This window comes from Rhinoderma darwinii, chromosome 4, assembly GCF_050947455.1.
Source record: "Rhinoderma darwinii isolate aRhiDar2 chromosome 4, aRhiDar2.hap1, whole genome shotgun sequence".
In the NCBI taxonomy this organism is placed as follows: Eukaryota; Metazoa; Chordata; class Amphibia; order Anura; family Rhinodermatidae; genus Rhinoderma; species Rhinoderma darwinii.
Genome location: NC_134690.1, coordinates 31,554,614 through 31,570,992, shown reverse-complemented (window position 1 = coordinate 31,570,992; position 16,379 = coordinate 31,554,614). Strand labels below are relative to the sequence as shown.

Sequence of the window (16,379 nt, the reverse complement as noted above, 5' to 3'; positions counted from 1 at the left end):
CAAAATAGTGAAGATGGTGTGTTAATAACTTTTTCTATCCTTTCCAATTTACAATTTCATGAATAATATTGACTAGAAGCAAGAAAACTAAACTGGGGAGGTATCTGTGTAATCGTTGTGGATATCCAAACCTGCCCACCACTTCTCAAACCGATGATCCCCTAAAAATAGCAGGGAAGAGAGCAGATTAAATCCTTAGTAAAGTGCATGAGAACATTCACTTGGAACCAGCAATAAACTAACTATATTGTTGGCTTACACTGGTTTCCAATTTGTATACTTTGGAAGTTTTTGATGTCATCACTTCCTTAATTGTTAAAGTCTAAATGACCTCGACCTCAGATCCTACACAAAGGCTGGTGTTATCCCCCCAAATCAGCACTGTTGGGTGGTTGGAACTGGAAGAAGATTCGTCTGTGGTATCATGTAGAATGATGCATTCAATATCCCCACGATTCTCCACTACAATTAACTCCTCTTCTCCTTCTATTATAATGACTTCACTCTCGTAATCTCCCATCTCAACATCCTCTTCCTCAAGAACAATCTCAGAGGTTTCTTCTGGAATGTCTTCTACTCCCCATGGAAAGTCTAGATTGTTCAGGACAGATGTCGCAGAATACCTGCTGGAAGGATCTTTGGAGAGCAGTGCATGAAATAAATCTTCAGCCTTCCTGTTGAACTTGGTCCAATGTTTTGGAGGTGGAATATGGTCTACAAAACGTTGCCAGTAGATAAATTCCAGGAATCGTTGATCTTTTTTTATTGCTCTTTTCCATGGAACAGATCCAGTGAATGCAACATAGAGGAGCACACCTAGAGCCCATATGTCAACACTAGGGTCCAAGACAATGGTTTCTTTACGTTTCAATTTACAAAGTTCTGGAGACATGTAGGGTATAATAGGTGACATGTATGGAACAAGGGTTCCCGTAATCTGTGTCAGCCCAAAGTCACTCAGTTTAATGTGGTAACATTCCTTGTCCATTAGTAGGACATTGTCTGGTTTCAGGTCTCTGTGCACCAGTGCTTTACTGTGCATGTAGTCTAGAGCTTTGGTCAACTGTAACGCACAACGCTTCACCATCTCTTCTGGAATTCCCACCTGAAAAAGTAGAAGAGAACTTTAGAATCGTACTTTATCTGGATATAAAAATGTGTCTATATCAAGCAAATGTGGAAATAGTCTATGAGCATAAAAACATCTGTCTGTAAGGAAAACTAAGAAAACCATTGATGACCACGTTCCTTCAGACTATCCCTAGTGAAAATTTTTTTTTAAAAGATTTTCTTTTTTAAATGACTAAATATCCCAAAACATTTACAGTGTAGCTAAACGTTTGACAAACTTCTGACATGTCATAGTGACATGTCAGAAGTTTGAATTGGTGGGGGTCCGAGCACTGAGACCCTCACCAATCGCTAGAACGAAGCAGCTAAAGCGTTTGTGTGAGCGCTCAGCCACTTCGTGTCTGTTCGCCTGTTTCTGGAAATAAATGCATCTGTGTACGGAGTCAATAGAAAGTCTATGAGTCCGTACTCCGATACATCGGCTTTCCGGAAAAAGCCGAACAGACACGAAGCGGCTGAGCGCTCACACGAGCACTTCAGCTGCTTCGTTCTAGACATTGGTGCGGGTCTCAGTGCTTGGACCCCCACCAATCCAAACTACTGACATGTGTCTATGACACGTCAGAAGTTTGTCAAACGTTTAGCTACACTTTAAAGGGGTTTCCCATCAGAGACATTTATGGCATATCCACAGGACATGTCATAAATGTCAGATAGATGCGGGTCCCACCTCTGGGTCCCCCGTTCTACCGCTCTGTGTTGTGGCTGAAGCATGTGATTCCCTACCATAATTTACGGAAACCGCATAGCTCGCTTAGCTACCCCGTTTCCATAAGTCCCATAGAACTGAATGGTAGTTACGGAAATAGCGTAGCTCGCATGCTACAAAGGCTTCCGTAACTGCCATGCACTACTATAGGAGTTACGGAGACAGTGTAGCTAAGCGAGCTACGCGGTTTCTGTAATTCATGGTCGGGTATCGCACTTTTCAGCTACAACACAGAGCAATAAAATGGGGTTAAGGGGGCCATGTTTTAGAGATAGGTGCGGGTTCCAGAGGTGGGACCTGCATCTATATGACAGTTATGACATACCCTGAGGACATACCCATTTATGACATACACCAAATATATGACAAATACTTACACCAGTCTGGATGAGGGAGTGGAGGGATCCTGCAAGAGCCATTTTCTGGGTCAGAACGTAGTGGTCAACGAAATCCATACAGATTGAGTAAGTGAAGATGATGCCTTTGTAGCTTGACAGGTAGATGGACACGCAAAGCTCATTGAGGAAAGCTTGCAACGTTGTTCTCTCTTTCTTCATCAGTTTCAGGGCAACAATTTTACCTATTTGGAAGAAAATATATATTTAGAACTCAAATACTATGCGGAGAATGACCCTTTTTTTTCTTAATAATAGTCTATAAAGGTGAAATCTAGTCAACTGAGACACATTTGTGAAGATCCCATTGATGAAGTCTGGCAATAGGGACCACCACTGATTGTGAGAATCAAAAAGCTTAGTAAAGATCTTAGACCCCCTTTGACATTGCTAGTGATGCATCCTAATCACATTCTATACCATGAAAGCCATATAAGAAAAAACTATTATGGAATTACAACTTTCAAAATTGTGGTTAATTTTATAAACATTATTCCATAAAATTGATCTCTGATTGACAATTTTTAGGCTTACCAGACTTTTTCTCACGAGCCATGATAACTTCACCATAGCTCCCTTTGCCCAGATTCTTCAGCACTTGGAAATCATTTTCTCCAATCTTTTGGATCTCAAATTCTGGAGTCTTTTCCATGATCGCTTAGAAGAGACTCTGTCTATGCACACAATCAAAAGAAATTTCTATTAGAAAATCTAGGAGACATATAACATGAACATTGACGATTACACTAAGAACATCATATAATTGAGGATTATGAATGGTAAATCTATTGAGTTGGCAAAAAGTTAGAAACTTTATAGCATAAGATTGAAACTTACCTGGGCAATGAAGATTCACTTGGATTTCCCCAAGAAGAATTCTCTCCTATGGAGCACAGGAGCTTCAGTCTCACAAACGGCAAGGTTGACTCTCTAGGAGTTGATCTTTGGGATGAGAAGAACTTGCAGACAGGTCCACCTTACCAGAAATGACTGCAATGCAAGAGGTCCACTGTCTCTTATAAGGACAATGTGGCCAAGAGTTGAGGTTCCTCCATCCATATATAATTGGATGTAAATGACCTCTTTGTATATGTAAATGCAGGTATCACGTAGAACTTGATGTCTCATTGGGTCTTTTTGTGACTGGACAATATATGAATAACTCGGGTAATTAAGGATGTCAGGGAGGAGTCCATGTGTTATTGTTACTAGTACTTGCCATTTCTTAATATAATTAATTGAAGAGATTTAGGAGCTTTTGACATATTAAGGTCCATTTCTACCTATTGCTGTGGTGACAACAACCTTATGTCTACTCCTATATGTATCATGTATATTCTCTTTATTCAGGTTTTGTCCTGTTGAGACAAAAATAAGTCCTAAATGTAAGTTGAGCCTCCCATATTATATCTCTTACAAGAAAACTATGAAATGGTTAACACTATGACAAGGTCATACAGGTGTCTAAATAGAAGAAGAGCTGTCAGTCATATACATAGAGTGTTACTGGGGTACATCGGCCCCCCACCAGAATAATTGTCCGGAAGGTCCACCCTCCAGCTTTACAGTACATGTTTGTTTATCATTTCTTTATAACTTATACTCCTATCATTTATAACTTATACTCCTATCATTTATAACTTATACTCCTATCATTTATAACTTATACTCCTATCATTTATAACTTATACTCCTATCATTTATAACTTATACTCGTATCATTTATAACTTATACTCCTATCATTGCACATGTAGACCATACCGTCACTTACAACTAATGGGTTACTTGTCAGATAATGCAAAAATGTGATAGTCCCCAGCAGAAAGTGATCCTCTCCATTCTCAGCTTTAGATGGATCTATCTATCTATCCTATCTATCTATCTATCTATCTATCTATCTATCTATCTATCTATCTATCTATCTATCTATCTATCTATCTATCTATCTATCTATCTATCTATCTATCTATCTATCTATCTATCTATCTATCTATCTATCTATCTTTGCATAGTTACATAGTTTGTACGGTTGAAAAAGACACATGTCCATTAACTTCAACCAAGGGATGGGAAAGGGGAAGTAAATAATTTCTACACATAGGAGCTAATATTTTTTTATTCTAGGAAATTATCTAATCCTTTTTTAAAGCCATGTCCTGTCCCTGCTGTCAGCTCCTGCGGTAGGCTATTTCATAAATTCACCGTTCTCACAGTAAAGAAGACTTGTCGCCTCTGCAGCTTGAACCTTTTTTTCTCCAGACGGAGGGAGTGCCCCCTTGTTTTTTGAGCGGGTTTTACATGGAACAGGATTTCACCATATTTTTTGTATGTGCCATTAATATATTTATATAAGTTAATCATGTCCCCCCTTAGTCGTCTTTTCTCAAGGCTAAATAGGTTTAGTTCTTTTAATCTTTCCTCATAACTTAAATTCTCCATGCCCCTTATTAGCTTCGTTGCTCTTCTTTGTATTTTTTCCAACTCCAGGGCATCCTTTCTATGAACTGGAGCCCAGAACTGGACTGCATATTCCAGATGAGGCCTCACTAATGCCCTGTAAAGTGGTAATATTACATCCCTGTCCCGCGAGTCCATGCCTCTTTTGATACACGACAATATTTTACTGGCCTTTGAAGCAGCTGATTGACATTGCATGCTGTTATTTAGTTTATGATTTACAAGTACACCCAGATCCTTCTCAACAAGTGACTCCCCCAGTGTAGCTCCCCCTAGGACATATGATGCATGCAGGTTGTTCGTACCCAGATGCATAACTTTACATTTATCTACATTAAACCTCATTTGCCAAGTGGACGCTCTATCTATCTATCTATCTATCTATCTATCTATCTATCTATCTATCTATCTATCTATCTATCTATCTATCTATCTATCTATCTATCTATCTATCTATCTATCTATCTGTCATATCTAGATATTAATATATCCATGTATGAATTATCTATTTGCATATTATAAATATATGAAAACAAATAAAAAATTTATTAATCTTTCGATTCTCATCTGCTGCTAATAAAGAAATTAGATAAAACAATGTAATATTTGTAATCAGTTTATTGAAGCATAAAGAAAAACAATTGTAACATTATGTAAGGTGCATTTATTAGTGTAATTTCACATTATATGGAAAATGACAACATTTGGTTCCATTCAAAAGGGTAGGAGTAGGACGGGGACAAAGTAAAATATCTATGTCCCTCATATACCATCACACTTCTGCTGTGGGTCACCATATTAAAGCATGTCCACCATTGCAACCACTTTTCCCTTTTGCTCTCTAATACATTTCAAATAAAAGTAAAAAATCAACTTTGCAAATAATCTTGGCATATAGCCGGGTGGTGTTAAATTTCCAGGACCCTCACCAATCCTGAAATTAAAGGGGTTACAGTGCCCCTTCTTAGTTTCTTTCTTTATACCGACCCCTTCTGGTCACTGGCTGTACAGGGAATTGCAGTTACCTTCACAGCAGGGTGGCCGGCAGCACCGCTTTTAGAAGCATTGAGGCAATAAAAAAGAAATTGGTTGCAAAAGTGTGCACACCCCTTAATTATAAAGGTTTTGTGGATTATCTGGTTTTAATTGCGCTTTGAAGCTACTACCCAAAGTGATCTGATAAGAGGGACAGCAGGAAACAAAGTAGAAAATATTATACATAAAATATGGGAGGGTTTGGTCTGAAGAAGTAGAAACAAGGACCAATTCTAGTACTACAAGTGCAAAAATGAAGCTTAAAATGTCAAACTAGCTTGACCTTGACATCCGGCTCAACTACGTTTCAATAATAAAGTCATCTATGTACCTGTGAAAACGAAATCACTTTGTGTTAAAAAAAAAAGTTGAAGTACAGAGTATATCTAATATAAAATAAATAATATAAAGTGCCAGATGGTAATGAGCATAACCAATACAGTAATACACAGAATAGTGCTGTTCAATTAGTGTCTGTCTCTAAAGCTGGCCATACATAAGATGTGGGCCAAATGCTCATTCAGCCGACAGCTCTGGACAATTTATTCATTGTATCTCTTGCTTTCTAATATGTCTTTAACAGAGACCCATTGGCAGCATTGGGATTTTGTTGGCAAGGATAAAAGGTAATAAGTGGGACAGAATTAGAGAAAATAGACAAAAAAATAAGTACTGGCATTGCAACCTCTGTCCAAAATGAGAAAGGCCTTTAACCTATTCCACAATCTTCTGAACCAGAAGGCCCCACAAGGGACAGGGACAAGTTGCCTTCCTTGGCTGAAGCTCAGGGAGATCGGTCAGTGCTCCGATGTCTGTCTAGGCCACCACCCAAGGATACGTTGAAGCTCAAAATAGTGAAGATGGTGTGTTAATAACTTTTTCTATCCTTTCCAATTTACAATTTCATGAATAATATTGACTAGAAGCAAGAAAACTAAACTGGGGAGGTAGAAGTCGTATCTGTGTAATCATTGCAGATATCCAAACCTACCCACCACTTCTCAAACCGATGATGCTCTAAAAATAGCAGGGAAAAGGGTAGATTAAACGCTTAGTAAAGTGCATGAGAACATTTTTCCCTTGGAACCAGCAATAAACTAACTATATTGTTGGCTTACACTGGCTTCCAATTTGTATACTTTGGAAGTTTTTGATGTCATCACTTCCTTAACTGGTAAAGTCTAAATGACCTCGACCTCAGATCCTAAACAAAGGCTGGTGTTATCCCCCCAAATCATCACAGTTGGGTGGTTGGAACTGGAAGAAGATTCGTCTGTGGTATCATTTATAATGATGCATTCAATATCCCCACGATTCTCCACTACAATTAACTCCTCTTCTCCTTCTATTATAATGACTTCACTCTCGTAATCTCCCATCTCAACATCCTCCTCAAGAACAATCTCAGAGGTTTCTTCTGGAATGTCTTCTACTCCCCATGGAAAGTCAAGATGGTTCAGGACAGATGTCGCAGAATACCTGCTGGAAGGATCTTTGGAGAGCAGTGCATGAAATAAATCTTGAGCCTTCCTGTTGAACTTGGTCCAATGTTTTGGAGGTGGAATATGGTCTACAAAACGTTGCCAGTAGATAAATTCCAGGAATCGTTGATCTTTTTTTATTGCTCTTTTCCATGGAACAGATCCAGTGAATGCAACATAGAGAAGCACACCTAGAGCCCATATGTCAACAGTAGGGTCCAAGACAATGGTTTCTTTACGTTTCAATTTACATAGTTCTGGAGACATGTAGGGTATAATAGGTGACATGTATGGAACAAGGGTTCCCGTAATCTGTGTCAGCCCAAAGTCACTCAGTTTAATGTGGTAACATTCCTTGTCCATTAGTAGGACATTGTCTGGTTTCAGGTCTCTGTGCACCAGTGCTTTACTGTGCATGTAGTCTAGAGCTTTGGTCAACTGTAACGCACAACGCTTCACCATCTCTTCTGGAATTCCCACCTGAAAAAGTAGAAGAGAACTTTAGAATCGTACTTTATCTGGATATAAAAATGTGTCTATATCAAGCAAATGTGGAAATAGTCTATGAGCATAAAAACATCTGTCTGTAAGAAAAACTAAGAACACCATTCATGACCACGTTCCTTCAGACTATCCCTAGTGAAATTTTTTTTAAAAAAGATTTTCTTTTTTAAATGACTAAATATCCCAAAACATTTACAGTGTAGCTAAACGTTTGACAAACTTCTGACATGTCATAGTGACATGTCAGAAGTTTGAATTGGTGGGGGTCCGAGCAATGAGACCCTCACCATTCGCTAGAACGAAGCAGCTAAAGCGTTTGTGTGAGCGCTCAGCCACTTCGTGTCTGTTCGCCTGTTTCTGGAAATAAATGCATCTGTGTACGGAGTCAATAGAAAGTCTATGAGTCCGTACTCCGATACATCGGCTTTCCGGAAAAAGCCGAACAGACACGAAGCGGCTGAGCGCTCACACGAGCACTTCAGCTGCTTCGTTCTAGACATTGGTGCGGGTCTCAGTGCTTGGACCCCCACCAATCCAAACTACTGACATGTGTCTATGACACGTCAGAAGTTTGTCAAACGTTTAGCTACACTTTAAAGGGGTTTCCCATCAGAGACATTTATGGCATATCCACAGGACATGTCATAAATGTCAGATAGATCCGGGTCCCACCTCTGGGTCCCCCGTTCTACTGCTCTGTGTTGTGGCTGAAGCATGTGATTCCCTACCATAAATTACGGAAATTGCATAGCTCGCTTAGCTACCCCGTTTCCATAAGTCCCATAGAACTGAATGGTAGTTACGGAAATAGCGTAGCTCGCATGCTACAAAGGCTTCCGTAACTGCCATTTACTACTATAGGAGTTACGGAGACAGCGTAGCTAAGCGAGCTACGCGGTTTCTGTAATTCATGGTCGGGTATCACACTTTTCAGCTACAACACAGAGCAATAAAATGTGGTTAAGGGGGCCATGTTTTAGAGATAGGTGCTGGTTCCAGAGGTGGGACCTGCATCTATATGACATTTATGACATACCCTGAGGACATACCCATTTATGACATACACCAAATATAGGACAAATACTTACACCAGTCTGGATGAGGGAGTGGAGGGATCCTGCAAGAGCCATTTTCTGGGTCAGAACGTAGTGGTCAACGAAATCCATACAGATTGAGTAAGTGAAGATGATGCCTTTGTAGCTTGACAGGTAGATGGACACGCAAAGCTCATTGAGGAAAGCTTCCAACGTTGTTCTCTCTTTCTTCATCAGTTTCAGGGCAACAATTTTACCTATTTAGAAGAAAATATATATTTAGAACTCAAATACTATGCGGAGAATGACCCTTTTTTTTCTTAATAATAGTCTTTAAAGGTGAAATCTAGTCAACTGAGACACATTTGTGAAGATCCCATTGATGAAGTCTGGCAATAGGGACCACCACTGATTGTGAGAATCAAAAAGCTTAGTAAAAATCTTAGTACCCCTTTGACACTGCTAGTGATGCATCCTAATCACATTCTATACCATGAAAGCCATGTAAAAAAACTATTATGGAATTACAACTTTCAAAAATTTAAAAAAAATTGTAGTTAATTTTATAAAAAATATTCCATAAAATTTATCTCTGATTGACATTTGTCATTTTTAGGCTTACCAGAATTCTTCTCACGAGCCATGATAACTTCACCATAGCTCCCTTTGCCCAGATTCTTCAGCGCTTGGAAATCATTTTCTCCAATCTTTTGGATCTGAAATTCTGGAGTCTTTTCCATGATCGCTTAGAAGAGACTCTGTCTATGCACACGATCAAAAGAAATGACTATTAGAAAATCTAGGAGACATATAACATGAACATTGAAGATTACACTAAGAATATCATATAATTGAGGATTATGAATGGTAAATCTATTGAGTTGGCAAAAAGTTAGAAACTTTACAGCATAAGATTGAAACTTACCTGGGCAATGAAGATTCACTTGGATTTCCCCAAGAAGAATTCCCTCCTATGGAGCACAGGAGCTTCAGTCTCACAAACGGCAAGGTTGACTCTCTAGGAGTTGATCTTTGGGATGAGAAGAACTTGCAGACAGGTCCACCTTACCAGAAATGACTGCAATGCAAGAGGTCCACTGTCTCTTATAAGGACAATGTGGCCAAGAGTTGAGGTTCCTCCATCCATATATAATTGGATGTAAATGACCTCTTTGTATATGTAAATGCAGGTATCACGTAGAACTTGATGTCTCATTGGGTCTTTTTGTGACTGGACAATATATGAATAACTCGGGTAATTAAGGATGTCAGGGAGGAGTCCATGTGTTATTGTTACTAGTACTTGCCATTTCTTAATATAATTAATTGAAGAGATTTAGGAGCTTTTGACATATTAAGGTCCATTTCTACCTATTGCTGTGGTGACAACAACCTTATGTATACTCCTATATGTATCATGTATATGTTCTTTATTCAGGATTGTGTCCTGTTGAAACAACAATAAGTCCTAAATGTAAGTTGAACCTCCCATATTATATCTCTTACAAGAAAACTATGAAATGGTTAACACTATGACAAGGTCATACAGGTGTCTAAATAGAAGAAGAGCTGTCAGTCATATACATAGAGTGTTACTGGGGTACATCGGCCCCCCACCAGAATAATTGTCTGGAAGGTCCACCCTCCAGCTTTACAGTACATGTCTGTTTATCATTTCTTTATAACTTATACTCCTATCATTTATAACTTATACTCCTATCATTTATAACTTATACTCCTATCATTTATAACTTATACTCCTATCATTTATAACTTATACTCCTATCTTTGCACATGTAGACCAAGCCGTCACTTACAACTAATGGGTTACTTGTCAGATAATGCAAAAATGTGATCGTCCCCAGCAGAAAGTGATCCTCTCCATTCTCAGCTTTAGATGGAGTTCTCTACTAGTGCTCATTGGCCCTCTGGAGAATCCTCTGGTCTTCTGATGGGCCCGTATGACACTTCATAGACTGATAAATACGTTGGATGTTCTTGCACAGGAGTTACATTATTCTACTCACATAGAGAATATTTAAAGTTTAACTAAGCTTTTGAAAACGTTTTGACATGTCAGAAGATTTGATCGTTGCACTGAGACTAAGATATCTATCTATCTATCTATCTATCTATCTATCTATCTATCTATCTATCTATCTATCTATCTATCTATCTATCTATCTATCTATCTATCTATCTATCTATCTATCTATCTATCTATCTATCTATCTAATATCTATCTAATATCTATCTATCTATCTATCTATCTATCTATCTATCTATCTATCTATCTATCTATCTATCTATCTATCTATCTATCTATCTATCTATCTATCTATCTATCTATCTCCTATCTATCTATCTATCTATCTATCTATCTATCTATCTATCTATCTATCTATCTATCTATCTATCTCCTATCTATCTATCTATCTATCTATCTATCTATCTATCTATCTATCTATCTATCTATCTATCTATCTATCTATCTATCTATCTATCTATCTATCTATCTATCTATCTCATATCTATCTATCTATCTATCTCATATCTATCTATCTATCTATCTCATATCTATCTATCTATCTATCTATCTATCTATCTATCTATCTATCTATCTATCTATCTATCTATCTATCTATCTATCTATCTATCTATCTGTCTGTCTGTCTGTCTGTCTGTCTGTCTGTCTGTCTGTCTGTCTGTCTATCACTTACTATCTATTTATCACTTATTGCTCATGTGCCCTCTGGATTATCCTCTCATCTTCTGAAGGGCCTGTATGATCCTTCATAGACTTATAAAAACAGATGTTCTTGCACAGGATTTTAGATTATTCTGGCCTAACGTCGTAGGAAATATTTATAATATATTCTTTTTTTGGTTTAAAGGGTTATTCCCATCTTATAAAGTATTATCCATAGGATATGCAGTCTTTTTTTTTATCAGTGTAGTTCTGACATATCCTGAGATTGATGGGGCCACAGCGCTAATTAATCTATGTTTTTCCTGCACTGCAGCGCTACTGGCCACCCAGTTGTGCAGGAAACGGCAACGTGCCCCATCCACTTAAATAGGGCCTGCTTCAGTTCCCTGCACAGCGAGTGGCCAGGGCTGAGAAAGAGTGCAGGCGACACAATGCTAAATTAGCGCTGTGAATCTTCATTCTCAGGATCGGTGGCGGTGGGTGTCCCAGACGTCAGACCCCATTGATCATAAATTGATGGCATAATCTAGGGATATGCATTCACTTTATAAGATGGGAATACCCCTTTAAGCATGACTATGTAAGCAGAGCTAAGTGTCATCTTTAGATTTAAAATGGTTTTCACAGAATTGGGTGAGTTTCGAAAAATCCCTTTACTGTTCAGGATAATAAAAGGTTTCAAAAATACTTCACAGTCTTGAAAATGACTGCTGTCCCCCCTGTCACATTGCCGGCACCGCTTCTCAATACCATCTCCCCACACTCCACTCCATATAACTAAAAAAGGAATGGGGTTCCTTACGGGTGGTGCCCAATGATGGTACAAGTTGTAGGCCCGTTTTGGCCTTCTTCTATTCTATGTGTGTCAAACTGTATAATGTTTCTTAAGTATTTCGCTCTTGTATGCACACTGCCATTGCTTGTGTATGAATTGATGCCCCTTTGTGCCAACCTCCCGTGTGACAATGAAAAATTTGATATATATATATAAAATAAATTAAAAAAACACTGTTGTTGTGGCCTACTGCTCCTCCTGCTGCTGGTCCTCTGATTATTACGTCAGGTAGTATTACATGATGTCTTTAGTGACTTCACGTGTCCATGGTGGACAATCATGTCGGCCCTGTGGATGCTACGTCACAGTGCCGTACTATGATGACATCATTATAGACGTCAGATCACCACCCAGCCATCTAAACAGCATTTCCTCCATGTCAGTAAAGGCCGCAGACCGAGGCAGTGGAAGCGTTTTTTTTTTGTAGTAAAAAGTATTTTTGAAATATTTTTATTCTGCTATACAGGCGATGTTCTGAGATTTACATGAATCTCGGAAAAGGCCACTGCGGGGCTCAGGTCATGGCTCTGCCGTGTTTTATATCAAAGTGTTTGTGGTACATCTCCTGAAAGCATCGGATCATATACATGGTACAACACATAACACATAATGCATAAGGTCTAAAAGAATAAGGATTATTCAAAGGCCTATCCAAAAACTTAATGTGTGTTCTCATTTTTTTTTACATATACTTAAAGGGGTTCCCCCATCTCATACATAGTTACATAGTTGATAAGGTTAAAATAGACACGGGTTTATCAAGTCCAACCCATAATCCTACAGTGTTGATCCAGACGAAGGGGAAAAAAAAAACGTGAGTTGGATACAAATTACCCCATATTAGGGGAAAATATTCTTCCCGACTCCAAATATTACGATGAGAATAAATCAACAGGATATGCCATAAATGTGTAGTAGGTGCGGGTCCCACACCTCTTTGGAGATTGGAAGTCCCCCAACCTCATCCTGCCTTGTATGACGGCTGCCTCATCCAGGTAGAGAATGAATGAAGAAGCTGGCGCACATGTGCACGGCTCTCTCCATTCATTTTTATTAAAGTTATGGAAACAGCCGAACCCCTCTGACATGGCTGATAACAGGGAGCAATAGATCAAAGTCAATTAGACAGCAAATGTAGAGTAGACAACTTTAGGGTGAGTGCACCTTTTAAGAAAAGATGCAAACACAGTACGGCCCATACTCAGCGCATTGAAATCTCATATTACTATTATTATTTTATTATAATTTTTTTTATATAGTAGCATCGATATATTTTTGTATACGGTAGCACCCTGGCGGGGCTTACAGTTTCGTTTTTCTTTTCCGTCATTGAGGACATATTCTAGGGATAAGCAATAATGATCTACGGTTGGAATACCGCTATCATTGACTAAACTGCTGTGAAACCTAACTAGCCACAGGCCCTTGGGTACTGCCCTAATGCCCAATTTCTCAGTCCATCTATACTTTTGAAAAAAGTACATACACAAATGTTGGTACTGCTTGTGTTTGTAATGTAACAAGAGATTAACATGAGATCAACATATCCATTGTACTAATAAATGTTACACTATTACTAAAAAAACATCCAGCACACATGGGGTGCTGAGCTGGGAGCCGCCCATACACACTTGTCTTTATATTCACGCCCTAATGTTAATGAGATGTTTGCATTTCAGTCAAAGGTTCGGCCCCCAGGGGTAAAACAAGGTGTCTGAAACAGCAGTCTACTACTTTCCTTTTTAATTAGCATAGTAGAAAAGTCATATTCCTGGGGTGGTGTGTGGTCTAATCTTTATTTTTGATATGTAACACCCCCAGTGTTACATATCAAAAATAAAAATTAGACCCAACTTGTAATTTTCCGCTTTGTTAGCTAATATCACGGCACCTGTAGGGACCACATTCCTTTTAGGTTTTCACTATTTATTAAAATGGGAACACGACCAAACAGGAATGAGCCCCTTCTTTCTAGCGGTCCCATAGCTGCCACATAGTGGGCCTTTATGGTGTATATATATATATATATATATATGCCAAATTTTGCGGTGTTGCAAATCAAGTCTAGGTGTAGAGAATAAATCATAAATCAAATTATTGTATTTTTTTTAAATATGGGCTTATGATTATTCCTAGCTATACTGAAATGAAAACCTTAATTTTTTCCAGGTAAAACTATGAGAACCTATAGGTGACATATCCCACTTTATGCCCATATAGTGGGATAAGTTGTAGCCTTCTGTCGGAAGTACCCCTCAGGAAATAGTCTCGACGTACGGTATACCGCCCACGGAATACTCTAACTCTATGTGAATACATCCTAAGGCTAGATTCACATGAGCGCGGGGAAACGTGGACGTGAAAAACGTGACATTTTTCACGTCCGAGGTGCCCCCGTGTGGGTTCCGTTTTCACGGATCCCCATTAACTTGAGTCTATAGAGGGATCCGTGGAAACGGAAGATAATAGGACAGGTTCTATTTTTCAACGAACCCTTCATAAGGTCCGTTGAAACAACGGCCGTATGAACAGCCCCATTGAAAAACATGCGTCCGTGTGACGACCGTTGTTTTAACTACCATCACACGGACATAATACAACGTTCGTGTGAATAAGGCCTTACAATACTACATCATTAGTTACACATGTAAATAAAAAAATATCAAAATATCCAATCAACTGTCTCAGTCAATGTAAGGCCCCATGCACACGACCGTATTTTTGTCTATCCGTAAATACTGTCCGGAAATACAGATCCGTAGTCATCCGTAACTCATCCGTATATACGGAAGGGTGTCCGGAAATACGGTCCGTATTGCATCTGTATTTGATCCGTATATACGGATCCGTAAAAAAAGAGGAAGACTGCGAATGATGTCACCAACATGTTGCCTAGCAATGCTTCCGTAAATACGGACGGTTTACGAATGCACATCCAACACGCATAGTTGCATTAATATTGTTTGTGCATACTATTAGTTATTTTTTAAATGTGAACCTGCTGACATGACTGATAACAGGGAACAATAGATCAAATTCAATTAGACAACAAATGAGTGGACAATTTTTAGGGTGAGTGTACCTTTTAAGAAAATATGCAAATACAGTATATATACAGTGTATATACTACTGCATTGAAATCTTAACGTGTTCAAAATCTCTGATTAAGCAGATTTGAGACTGAACTGGCCATGGGCCCTTGGGCACTGCCCCGATGCCCAAAATGTGAGTCCACCCTTACTTTTCAAACATGCTCATACGTACGCAAATGTTGCTACTGCTTGTGATTGTAATGTAACATGAGATCAACATATCCATTGTTCTAACAAATGTTACACTACTACTAAAAAACATCCAGCACACATGGGGTGCTGAGCTGGGAGCCGCCCATACACACTTGTCTTTATATTCACGCCCTAATGTTAATGAGATGTTTGCATTTCAGTCAAAGGTTCGGCCCTCAGGGGTAAAACAAGGTGTCTGAAAGTCTTTCCTTCAAACAGTGTTTTACTACTTTCTTTTTTGTTAGTGAACCAGGATTTTAATTATCATAGTATATACAGTAGGTCATATCCCTGAGGTGAGGGGTGGGGAGGTGTAGCATAGCAAAAAAAATAAATTTGTCCCTACTTGTAACCACCAACAACAGCAGATCATGGTGACCCATCCCAATGTTTCCACTTTTTTAGCTAATATTACGGCACCTATTGATTCCACATTCCGTTTAGGTCTTTACTACCTATTAAAATGGGAGCAAGACCAAGCTGGAATGAGCCCCTTCTCTCTAGCGGCCTCATCGCTGCCACATAGTTGACCTTTGGGCCTATTTTGACACATAGTTGACCTTTGGGCCTATTTTGCCACATAGTTGACCTTTGTGCCTATTTTCAGCCGTTTTTTGGGCCATAAACGACCCGAAAGCGGCTGAAAATATGGGAGCCTCAACGCCTCCAAACATCTGTAAAAAACGCCCCGTAAAAAAAAGTGCATGTCACTTCTTGATCCATTTTTGGAGCTGGTATTCATTGACTCAATAGAAAAACAGCTCCAAAAACGGCCATAAAAAGCGCTGCAAAAAATGCATGAT

The 16,379-nt window shown here is 38.9% G+C and overlaps 3 protein-coding genes across 3 annotated transcripts in view; 1 reads left to right on the top strand and 2 right to left on the bottom strand.

Moving 5' to 3' along the window:
• The window catches only part of EVA1A (eva-1 homolog A, regulator of programmed cell death), a 320,400-nt gene that overhangs the window by 105,469 nt on the left and 198,552 nt on the right, over positions 1–16,379 (top strand). The window lies entirely within an intron of this gene.
• LOC142758974 (serine/threonine-protein kinase SBK1-like) lies at positions 323–2,887 on the bottom strand. The gene is made up of 3 exons (XM_075860746.1): positions 2,770–2,887; positions 2,218–2,420; positions 323–1,105 (listed from the first exon to the last, which is right to left on the bottom strand). Exons 1-3 carry the CDS (start codon positions 2,885–2,887, stop codon positions 323–325), a joined length of 1,104 nt encoding a protein of 367 aa, XP_075716861.1.
• Positions 6,910–9,487, bottom strand: LOC142758973 (serine/threonine-protein kinase SBK1-like). The gene is made up of 3 exons (XM_075860745.1): positions 9,370–9,487; positions 8,802–9,004; positions 6,910–7,689 (listed from the first exon to the last, which is right to left on the bottom strand). The coding sequence occupies exons 1-3, from the start codon at positions 9,485–9,487 to the stop codon at positions 6,910–6,912; spliced, it is 1,101 nt and encodes a 366-aa protein (XP_075716860.1).

Bases quoted from the DNA above. Each gene is read 5' to 3' on its own strand.
- LOC142758974 (XM_075860746.1), bottom strand. From the start codon at position 2,887: ATGGAAAAGACTCCAGAATTTGAGATCCAAAAGATTGGAGAAAATGAT. The intron at 2,421-2,769 runs GTAAGCCTAAAA...TCTTCCAAATAG, and splicing joins GGCTCGTGAGAAAAAGTCTG to GTAAAATTGTTGCCCTGAAA. The intron at 1,106-2,217 runs GTAAGTATTTGT...CTACTTTTTCAG, and splicing joins ACTCCCTCATCCAGACTGGT to GTGGGAATTCCAGAAGAGAT.
- LOC142758973 (XM_075860745.1), bottom strand. From the start codon at position 9,487: ATGGAAAAGACTCCAGAATTTCAGATCCAAAAGATTGGAGAAAATGAT. The intron at 9,005-9,369 runs GTAAGCCTAAAA...TCTTCTAAATAG, and splicing joins GGCTCGTGAGAAGAATTCTG to GTAAAATTGTTGCCCTGAAA. The intron at 7,690-8,801 runs GTAAGTATTTGT...CTACTTTTTCAG, and splicing joins ACTCCCTCATCCAGACTGGT to GTGGGAATTCCAGAAGAGAT.